The sequence below is a fragment of the Protomyctophum bolini genome (assembly GCF_963924005.1).
Source record: "Protomyctophum bolini genome assembly, chromosome: 13".
Lineage (NCBI taxonomy): Eukaryota > Metazoa > Chordata > Actinopteri > Myctophiformes > Myctophidae > Protomyctophum > Protomyctophum bolini.
Window position 1 is genome coordinate 40,065,828 of NC_137874.1, and position 11,851 is coordinate 40,077,678.

Consider the following 11,851-nt stretch of genomic DNA (forward strand, 5'->3'; position numbering starts at 1 on the left):
TTGTATATATATATTCTTTCAGAGCGAACGTTCTTAACTCAAATCTTTGCTTCTGAGGGGGTTCCCTGGAACAACATATAATTCAGATGGGGGCCAATTACGTATCATTTTTGGGGTCCTTGACATGAAATATTGAGCACCACTGATATAGAAACATGAGTATTTCAGAAAACTGTCATGATTTAGTTTATTTATTTATTTCGACGTCAGGTCTAAATGCCTTAACCCATTTTGAGCGGGAACCCCTTTTGATGGTTACATATTATTATTATTATTATTATTATTATGTTATAATTGAGCTATTATGTTATAATTTAGCTATTGAAAAATAGCAGATCTACAAGCTCATAGCGCGCCACCGAGTGGCGCGCTACGAGCTTGTAGGTCTGCTATTTTTGAAAAATCGTGAAAATATTTATTTCAGAAAACTGGAGGATTTAGAAGATTCTTTTTTAATTTCGACGTCAGGTCTAAATGCCTTAACAACTCAGTTTGACAGTAGATAGACAGAAGTTTTGGGTTTTTTTGGGGTCTTGTTCTGACGCACTATAGCTCTCTCCGCAGGAGGTTATGAAAACGTCAAAACCCCAAAACATTTATACCGCTCGGGGCTAAATCTCTACATTCTGACACAAAAAACATGTGCTATTTATGGGATTTTCTTCTAGATGCTACTTTTGGTAAACAGAAAAGTTTCGCCTGTTGGTTTTTGATCAACACATAGCCCTTTGGGGGAGAGGGGGGGACAGTTAAGCCTGAGGCTACAGACATTGTGGACTCGCAGCGCACATAAACTTTTTAAAAAGAAAACTGCTTGTGCTGGAAAGTTATAACAACTTAAACACTATATATTTAGTTGACCGCTATCCCCCATGGGCTCTATACTATAGTAGTCTGCTAGTATTTCTCTCTTCTCCCCAGAAATACGGGTGTTAGGGCTAACATTTCAAGCCAGTAGACTTTTTTTTTTTTTTTCTCCAGCAGACAGTGTTAGTCTAGATGTGCTCACGGATTCAGGTTCTCAGTCGGCCAAAAGTGATTTCAGTCAGTTGGATTCCATAAAAGCCAGCATGTCTATGGATGCCGATTTACAAGCTCTCAATGCGTCGCAGTTAGATCTACAAGCTCTCAATGCGTCGCAGTTAGATCTACAAGCTCTCAATGCGTCGCAGTTAGATCTACAAGCTCTCAATGCGTCGCAGTTAGAGCAATTGAAGCAATAAAACTAGCAATATATTCAGAGGCTAATGGTCTCGTATATATCATATAAAATAAAGGATAAAGCCTCAGTCTGCGATTTCGTCACCTGGTTGGCAGCATGTAGACCAGCAGGAGCAATATTAGTAAAGCGTCGTCATTTTACATATTGTGTTAATTGTTTATGAAACAATGCTAGTGTCGGGGGACATCTTTTACAACGCTTCACAAAAAATAAAAATAAAATAAAAACAGTGTGATTTTTATATTGCTTTAACCCATTCAGGGCGGGAACCCCCTTTGGTGTTTTAAGCATTATACCGGTATGTTATACTTTATAGCTATTGAAAAAGCTATAGCTATATCTAATCTACAAGCTCATAGCGCGGCACCGAGTGCTGCGCTACGAGCATTTATTTATTTTCATCGTGAAAATGTGGCGCAAGTCTTTGAATATTCAGAGCGAACGTTTTTGGGGGGTCTCTGGAACAACATATTTTCAGATGGGGGGGTCCTTGACATGGAAAAAAGTACCAAGGACATATAAAAACATGAGGTCTTTCAGAAAACGTTTAGGATTTACAGAAGACTTTTTCGTTTAGGATCGGGCCTGCAGTCCTGCATGGCTTCATCCTTGTGTGCTGCTGTGTGTGTGTGTGGAACCCGGGCCTCAGTGCGTCTCCCCCTGCCCCCCCCCCCTCCAGGCACCATCATGACCCCCAACTACGTCAGTAACAGCAGCATGGACGTGTCCCAGTGGTGTGGCTGTGAGGGCAGCGGCAACGAGTGGCAGGGCTGTCAGCGCATCCTGCACATGTTCACCAACAACGTCTGTCTGCGTGAGTACGGTACACACATCCTCCACATGTACAGTACACATACAGTACAGTACAGTAGAGTACACATCCTCCACATGTTCACCAACAACGTCTCTCTGTCTGTCTGCGTGAGTAGAGAACACATCCTCTAGATGTTTCATCACATTACCTCTGTGGGCTAGTTCTCAGAGGAGCACCTGGAGATGTTTCATCTTAACCTCCGTGGGCTAGTTCTCAGAGGAGCACCTGGAGATGTTTCATCTTAACCTCCGTGGGCTAGTTCTCAGAGGAGCACCTGGAGATGTTTCATCTTAACCTCCGTGGGCTAGTTCTCAGAGGAGCACCTGGAGATGTTTCTTGGTGCACACGTCAGTCAAAAACAGCCTAACAATGCTGTTGCCGTGCAACACCCAAGCGATACAGTGCTAATTAAATATTCAGTCCTGACGTCGAAAAAGAAAAAGAAAGTCTTCTAAAACAGTTTTCTGAAATTCCTATGTTTCTGTATCAGTGGTGCTCAATATTTCATGTCAAGGACCACGAAAATGATATGAAATTGGCCTCCGACCCCCCATCTGAAAATATGTTGTTCCAGGAGCAAAGATTTGAGTTTAAAAGGTTTGCTCTGAAAGAATTATATTATTCAAAGATTTGCGCCACATTTTCACGATTTTTCAAAAATAGTAGACCTACATAGAGCTTGTGGATCTTTCAATAGCCTGTAGATCTTTCAGTAGCTAAAGCATAACATAATGCTTAAAACACCAAAAGTGGTTCCCGCCCCCAAAATGGGTTAAACTTGACTCGGCCTTTAAGGTAATTTCACGCCAAAACAGAGGTTTGTTATTTTTTGTACCCCAGTCAGTGAAGTGGTAATCACGGGAGCCGACCATCCCTGGCGACACACAGACACACACAGAGTGTGCAGGTACGTAGCTGGCTGGCTGCCAAACCTCGGGCGTTTCTCCACAGTTTAAAGTGGCGTTCTCCTTGACAACGCTTGTCAATCAGGGGCAATTCATTAACATAATTGGCAGCAGCTTTACTGTCCTCATGGCGACTCTAATTATGGCCATATATAATAAGGTGATTGATGATGTCTGATGATGTCGCCGCATCGAGCAATGAATGATGATATCAATTTACTGCATGGGGATGACGATATATAATATATAATATATATATTATCATCATGGCTTCTATCTGTTCCAGGGTTGTTTTCGTCAAACTGTCTAAAACTAAGACGAAAAATGTTCGTCGACTACCTTTTTTCACTGACGGAAACTACATGGAAACTAAATGAAAACTAAGCTATGATGACTAAAAATAAGACTAAATATACTGGCAATTTCGTCAAATAAAAACTAGACTAAAATGTTAGGAAGGGACTATAGTGGACAAGAGATCCAGTACGAGTCATTTTACACTTGGTTGTCAAGACATTTTACACAACACGTCGCGACGATATGTTTTATATCTATTTTCTGCATCCTTCGTTCTGTGTTTCATGAAATGGACATCATCATCATGGCTTCTGTCTTTTGCTGTTTCTCCTCGCTATAGGCAACGCCATCAGTTCCATGGGCAGCGCCGCCGGCACTGCGTCCGCGTCGCCTCCTCATCCCGCCGTGGCGGGCGGCGGCAGCACGCCCGTGACACCCTCCGCGGCGGCGGCCTCGCGGCCCTCCTCCTCGCCCCGGGTGTACCAGGAGAGAGAGCACGGAGGAGACCACGCCCCCCGGACACACCTGAACAGCGTAAGGCCCGGTTCATACTCCTGTCTTATACCGCTGTAGAGCCGAAATGATTTCGGCTCGTCAGACATTTTCAGTATTGCACCGAAGAGAGCCGACTTCGTCATAACGCGACGGCCTCGTCACCCCCAGGGACCAATGGGAACACGGTGACGCAGTAGAACAGTTAACTACTATTCCCCCCAGGGACCAATGGGAACACGGTGACGCAGTAGAACAGTTAACTACTATTCCCCCCAGGGACCAATGGGAACACGGTGACGCAGTAGAACAGTTAACTACTATTCCCTCCATGGACCAATGGGAACACGGTGACGCAGTAGAACAGTTAACTACTATTCCCCCCAGGGACCAATGGGAACACGGTGACGCAGTAGAACAGTTAACTACTATTCCCCCCAGGGACCAATGGGAACACGGTGACGCAGTAGAACAGTTAACTACTATTCCCCCCAGGGACCAATGGGAACACGGTGACGCAGTAGAACAGTTAACTACTATTCCCCCCAGGGACCAATGGGAACACGGTGACGCAGTAGAACAGTTAACTACTATTCCCTCCATGGACCAATGGGAACACGGTGACGCAGTAGAACAGTTAACTACTATTCCCCCCAGGGACCAATGGGAACACGGTGACGCAGTAGAACAGTTAACTACTATTCCCTCCATGGACCAATGGGAACACGGTGACGCAGTAGAACAGTTAACTACTATTCCCCCCAGGGACCAATGGGAACACGGTGACGCAGTAGAACAGTTAACTATACTATTCCCCCCAGGGACCAATGGGAACACGGTGACGCAGTAGAACAGTTAACTACTATCCCCCCCAGGGACCAATGGGAACACGGTGACGCAGTAGAACAGTTAACTACTATTCCCCCCAGGGACCAATAGGAACACGGTGACGCAGTAGAACAGTTAACTACTATTCCCCCCAGGGACCAATAGGAACACGGTGACGCAGTAGAACAGTTAACTACTATTCCCCCCAGGGACCAATAGGAACACGGTGACGCAGTAGAACAGTTAACTACTATTCCCCCCAGGGACCGATGGGAGAGAAGCTCTCTCTCTCTCTATCTATCTCTAGGAATTTGTCGACATGAAAGAAACACATATTGGCACAGCAAGTTGTGATACAGACACAGAATACAGATGCAAATAGCAAACTGTGTAGAATACAGAGGACATGGAGGGTTCATGTTTACTATACAGATGAAAAAGGAAAAGGAAAGGTACTACTGTATGTATACCCTGCAGGGTAACTGGACTAAGCTCAAGAACTTGTTTACAGCCAGGCCCTGCTCATAGAACATTTCATGGTAGGGGGTTCAATGCCTTGTCCATTAAGGGCACTTCAGCGGTGGTATAATTGTAACGTGCCGGTCCGGGGATACGAACTATAGCGACCTTCACGATATCAAGACCGCTCCGCAAACCGTTGGGCCACCGCTGCCCCCAAGGAGACATGGAGGGTCACGCTCGTAGAACATTCAGTAGGATAGACTAGAGACACCCAATAATATTATATTCCCTCACTTCCTCGCTCGCCCGAAAATAGCCGATCGATACAGTACGTTCATTTCGGCTGTCTCTCTCTCTCTCTCTCTCTCTCTCTCTCTCTCTCGCTGTTGAGGATTAACCCATTCTGAACGGGAACCCATTTTGGTGTTAGCATTATGTCGTGCTTTAGCTATTGAAAAATAGCAGATCTACAAGCTCATAGCGCGCCACCGAGTGGCGCGCTACGAGCTTGTAGGTCTGCTATTTTTGAAAAATCGAAGAACGACTGACATTTTTAGAATCTGATCTCAGGTCAGAATGGGTTAATCATGACCAGTGTGTGTCCAGTGGAAACCTCGTATGAATCTGATCTCAGGTCAGAATGGGTTAAGCGTAGGTATGGGCCAGAATTAGAATCAGCCGTGTGTGTGTGTGTGTGTTGGGGTTAATATTCATTTATTCACACTCACACTGGCTCCCTATCCCCTCTTCCCTATAATCCTCCCCTCGTTCCCTATCTCCTCCTATCCAATCCAATCCCTCCATCCTGCATTGCGTGGTTTACCCACACCTCTCACACTGGTAAGCCCCGCGCGGCGGCTGCATCCATCCCGCTATATTCTTATTCCAGATATCGCTTTAACCCATTCTGGGCGGGAACCCCTTTTTGGTGTTGTATAAGCATTATGTTATGCTTTAGCCATTTAAAAAAAAGCAGATCTACAATGAGCTTGTATAGGTCCTCTATTTTTGAAAAATCGTGAAAATGTGGTCGAAATGTTTGAATATATTCTTTCAGAGCGAACGTTTTTTAACTCAAAACGTTGCTTCTGGGGGGGGGGGGGGTCCCTGGAACAACATATTTTCAGAAGGGGATTCGGCGGCCAATGACATATATTTTTAAGGGTCCTTGACATGAAAATGTTTGAGAACGATTGACATAGAAACATAGGTTTTTTTCAGAAAACTGTCAGGATTTAGAAGCGTTTAGAGCTCAGGTCTAAATGGGTTAATAGTGGGGTTTTTTCCATCCTCTCCCTTTTAACCCATTCTGACCTGAGATCAGATTCATACGAGGTTTCCACTGGAAAACACACTGGTCTGATTAACCCATTCTGACCTGAGATCAGATTAAAAAAATGTCAGTCCTTCTTCGATTTTTCAAAAATAGCAGACCTACAAGCTCATAGCGCGCCACTCGGTGGCGCGCTATGAGCTTGTAGGTCTGCTATTTTTCCAATAGCTAAAGCACGACATGATGCCAACACCAAAAGGGGTTCCCGTTTAGAATGGGTTAAAATGCTACATGTACAACCCTCTCATTAAAATACACGACTGTGAAATTAGCTGTGATTACACATTCTATAATGTCAGCAGCAAAAAAAAGTGAAAGTGGCTGATTCTGACAAAAAGAAAGAAAAAAAAGTCCCGAAACTTTTATTCTTTCTACTGTGTGCTTTGTACTGTGAATCGTGCAAGGAATAGTTTTGGGACGGGTATTAATATTAACATGGACACACTTCATTCACCAAACATTAATTCAATATTTTTTAGTCCGAAGGGGGTACAAAAGAAACGCTGTGAAGTACTGTTCTCAAAACCAGGGGTTCTCAACCTGTGGGTCGCGACCCCTCGGGGTGGGTGAGGGGGGGGTCGCCAAATTATTTTGTGTGGGGGGGTCCCCAAATTATAATTCTTTTGCAACTGAATGGCTGTAAAATGGAGTTTACATGGTACACATAGTACATGCATACACCTCCCTAATGAGTAAATCTGGTTTCAGTATTCATTTATGGTGTATTGTCTCTATTATTCACCCATTTTATTAACCCAGAATGAGGTCGATAAAAATAAAAAGGATTCTAAATCCTAACATTTTTCTGAAAAACCATATTTTTCTATGTCAGTGGTGCTCAACCTTTTTCATGTCAAGGACCCCCAGAATTATCTCTATTGGGCCACGGACCCCCATCTCAAAATATGTATAGTTCCAGGGACCCCTCAGAAGCCAATATTTTAGTTAAAAACGTTCGCTCGGATACGTTCTGTCAAAAGTTCACTTCATAACCTTCATAACACGCCTTAATCATTCTTCCCCCGTGTCGCCCCCCCCTCCTCTCTTTTCCCAGATGGAGGAAGAAAGCGATGAAGAAGACGAGGAAGACGAGGAAGACGAAGGAATGGCGGTCGTGGAGGATCAGAGCCATCAGAAGTTCAACGTCATCCCGCCGTATTCCGACAACAAGGACAAGGACAGCGCCGTGGAGCCGGTGGCCAAGGGCAGCCAGCGGGGGGCGGCGCACCGCCCGCTCGCGCCCGCGCCCATGATGCTACCGCTAATGCTAATGTTAGCGCTGGTCGGCCCAGACGTGTTGTTGTTGTGTTGGGGCTAAACTACGGACACATCCTCCACACAGTAAAACGACCACCACCCATCCAGAACACCACCTCTCTCCCACCCTCCACCCTCCATACACCACCTCCGTCACCACCACCTCCGTCATCACTACAGCTCTGGGGACTTGGCGACTGAGGACGACAAATTGCCAACGAAAAGGAAAGAAACGGAAATGACACTCGCCCGCAGCCTGCCTATGGGACATTTGACTTTGTGTGTAAAAAAAATGTTTGCTTTCTTTCTTTAACCCATTCTGACCTGAGATCAGATTTTTTTTTTTTAAGTCTTCTACATCCTGACAGTTTTGTGAAAAAGCTATGTTTCTATGTCAGTCGTTCTTCGATTTTTCAAAAAATAGCAGACCTACAAGCTCGTAGCTTGTCATTTGTTTTGCTCTCGCACTCGACTATAATCCCTCCCGGCCTCGTCGATATGCGTAGCACGGGGGGGGGGGGGGGGGGGGGGGGAGGTCCCATCTGGCCGTAATAATAATAATATCTCCACAACGCGGGGGAGGGGCTCGAGGCAGAAGACAGAAGACGATGCGCTATGTTACGGTGATGCGCGGCTGAATTGATAATGGCTGAATTGGTGAACCGTCTATATATCTGGGGAACTGGCTCTCCTTCAACTTCAACCCATTCAGACCTGGGAACGACTCTACAGACGTCTTCTGAATCCTGACAGCTTTGTGAAAAACCCATGTTTCTATGTGTCAGTGGTGCTCAACCTTTATCACGTCAAGGACTCCCAGAATTATCTGCATTTGGCCCGCGGACCCCCCCCCCCCCGCCCAGAAGCAAAGATTTGAGTTCAAAACGTTCGCTCTGATAATAATACAGTAGTCAAAGATTTGCGCCACATTATCACGATTTTTCAAAAATAGCATACAAGTTCATTATGAGCTTGTAGATCTGCTATTTTTCAACAGCTAAAAACGCCCCCAAAATGTGTTAATGTGTTGTTTTTTGACAGGATGCTTGCTCTGCCCCGAGGCCAGTACTTTCTCTCTACACACTCACACACCTGTACTGTACGTTGGGAATTACACGCAAGCTATTGCCGCTCGACATGTGAGCTGTTTTTATTTTGGTTTTTGAAGTGTATAAGACGCGTTTGGGTTCTCTTCCCACCCTCGGGAGTGGCTGAGAACTCAGCACCGTGGCTGAGAACTCAGCCACGGTGCGAAAGTAATTAGATCAATTTCCACTGAAGCAAAATGACAAGCCAAGGGAAAAAAGCCACATAAGCAATAAAAGCAAAGGGGGTAAAGAAAAAAGTTTAAAAAAAAAGCTGGGCTGGGCAGTCAGGGGGACTTTGGTAAAGTTGGCACAGGGGAGAGAATAGCCAATTTACTGCTGTCTGCCTTCTTACTGTTCTCTCCTTTGAGCTACCCCCCCCCCTTTCATGTATATCCCATTCAGGCCTGATGTCGAAATTAAAAAAAAATCATCTAAATCATGACAATTTTCTGAAAGATTTGAGTGCACATTTTAACGATTTTTTTTCAAAGATAGCAGACCTAGATGTTCAGGTGAGTTTGTAGATCTGCTATTTTCCAATAGCTAAATTATAACATAATGTTTAAAACACCAAAAAAAAAGGGGTTTCGACCGCCCAAAACGGGATATGTAATGGAAGAGAGAGCTCCGGAGATAAGGAGGAGAGAGATACCTGCGTCGGTGGATATCTCTGAGACACTAGATGATAGCCCTGCTGGGCTAACCTGATCATTGAGCCTTATTCTCTCCCTCTCTCCGTCTCATGTATCTTTTCCGCTGATGTTAATGATTTCTTTAGCCCTTTTTATGGCTCATTTTCTGGTGAAATTGCTCAGCTGCGGGGGGTGGAGGGTGAGGGGGGGTGAGGTGGGGTCTGCTGCAGAAAGGTGCAATCTGAAGTCGACGAGGGGAACGACCTTGTCTACTTTGAGTTTGTGTGCGTGTGTGTGTGCGTGTGTGTGTGCGTGTGTGCGTGCGTGCGTGCGTGCGTGCGTGTGTGTGTGTGTGCGTGCGCGGAATGATCTTATCGTATAGCAGTGTAAAAGGGAAAAGACCCCGCTGGCGACACCGTTGTTTCAGAGATGATGCTGTTTGTGTTTGGATGGATTCTGTTATTGTTATTATCATCAGGGACGTGCTGGACAAAGTACTCTGTATACTTGAGACAAGAGTATAGATACTCAAGTTGCTTTCATCAAAGTGTGTGACTTGAATTATACTGGAGTACTGGATTAGGCTATATATACTTTAAAAGAAAACACTCGTTTTCAACATTTTATTATGTCATTAATACACCTTAGAGTTGTGGAAGTAATACATAAAACTGCGAGGTCTGAAACTGGAGGTCTGAAACGTGGGGTAACGTGGAACATAGCATGAGTACCAGAATGCCATGCCCACTGCTATGCCCTGTGGCAGAGGGCATAGCATGAGTACCAGAATGCCATGCCCACTGCTATGCCCTGTGGCAGAGGGCATAGCATGAGTACCAGAATGCCATGCCCACTGCTATGCCCTGTGGCAGAGGGCATAGCATGCGTACCAGAATGCCATGCCCACTGCTATGCCCTGTGGCAGAGGGCATAGCATGAGTACCAGAATGCCATGCCCACTGCTATGCCCTGTGGCAGAGGGCATAGCATGCGTACCAGAATGCCATGCCCACTGCTATGCCCTGTGGCAGAGGGCATAGCATGAGTACCAGAATGCCATGCCCACTGCGATGCCCTGTGGCAGAGGGCATAGCATGAGTACCAGAATGCCATGCCCACTGCTATGCCCTGTGGCAGAGGGCATAGCATGAGTACCAGAATGCCATGCCCACTGCGATGCCCTGTGGCAGAGGGCATAGCATGAGTACCAGAATGCCATGCCCACTGCTATATGCCCTGTGGCAGAGGGCATAGCATGCGTACCAGAATGCCATGCCCACTGCTATGCCCTGTGGCAGAGGGCATAGCATGAGTACCAGAATGCCATGCCCACTGCTATATGCCCTGTGGCAGAGGGCATAGCATGCGTACCAGAATGCCATGCCCACTGCTATATGCCCTGTGGCAGAGGGCATATAGCATGCGTGTAACAACCTGAATGCTTTCTCCTTCCCAGCACTCCACCAAGGTGGTGAGATGTCCCCTGTCGCCACTCACCGTGACAGACTTACATTAACCCATTTTGACCCGACATCGAAATTAAAAAAAAAGTCTTCTGGATGCTGACAGTTTTCTGAAATACCTACATGTGTTTCTTTAGCAGTGGTGCTCCATATTTCATGTCAAGGACGCCGGAAATTGTATGTATTTGGTCGACCCCCGTCTGAAAAGCAAAAGATTTCAGATTCAGAAGCAAAAATTTGAGTTAAAAATGTTCGCTCTGAAAGAATATATACATTAAAAAGATCGATCTGCGCCTCATTTTCATGATTTTTTCAAAAAGTGCAGCGCTATGAGCTTGTAGATCTGCTATTTTTCAACAGCTAAAGCATAAAATGGTTCTGAATGGGCCCGTCCTGAACGGGTTAAGCAGGCATGATGGTATCGGTGCCGACTAACGCGAGGTCCAGCACGGACATTGACCATGTGACTGAACGGGTCTTTAATGGCGATCGGATTCAAAACGCCACTTGGCAAAATGAATTCTCCTTAAATTCATGTGACCTCACAGACATCTTTATAGGCCCCGTTAGCAAAATCGTTAGCACGTGGTTCTCAAACATTTTCATGTAAAAAAGGACACCCAAGTTGATTTAACCCATTCTGACCTGAGATCAGATTCTAAAAATGACTTTATACATCCTGACAGTTTTCTGAAAAAGCCATGTTTCTATGTCAGTCGTTCTTTGATTTTCCAAAAATAGCAGACCTACAAGCTCGTAGCGCGCCACTCGGTGGCGCGCTATGAGCTTGTAGATCTGCTATTTTTCAATAGCTAAAGCATACAGTTGACAGTGTCCACGGAAACCGCATTTGAAAAATATGTTGTGCCCCATAAGAGAAAGACTATAAGTCATCATTATCATGTCAACATTTATCCAAAAAAGAAAAAGAAGTAGCAGAAAAATAAAAACGGATTTAAGTGTTTAAACTGTTCCTCATTTTGCCGGGGACCCCCCGGGAACCCCCTCAAGGACGACTGGGGGTCCCTAAAGGCTGGACCCCACACCGGTTTATAAAA

General features: G+C 45.4%; 1 protein-coding gene across 1 annotated transcript in view; it reads left to right on the forward strand.

Moving 5' to 3' along the window:
- LOC308326497 (GDNF family receptor alpha-4-like) overlaps positions 1-8,191 on the forward strand; it is a 70,201-nt gene extending 62,010 nt beyond the window's left edge. Inside the window, exons 6-8 of the mRNA XM_080779396.1 lie at positions 1,902-2,036; positions 3,579-3,772; positions 7,408-8,191. Coding sequence (XP_080635522.1) covers positions 1,902-2,036; positions 3,579-3,772; positions 7,408-7,671 — 593 coding nt within the window. The 3' untranslated portion in view covers positions 7,672-8,191. The remainder of the gene's footprint in view (positions 1-1,901; positions 2,037-3,578; positions 3,773-7,407) is intronic.
- Positions 8,192-11,851: the final 3,660 nt, after the last annotated feature.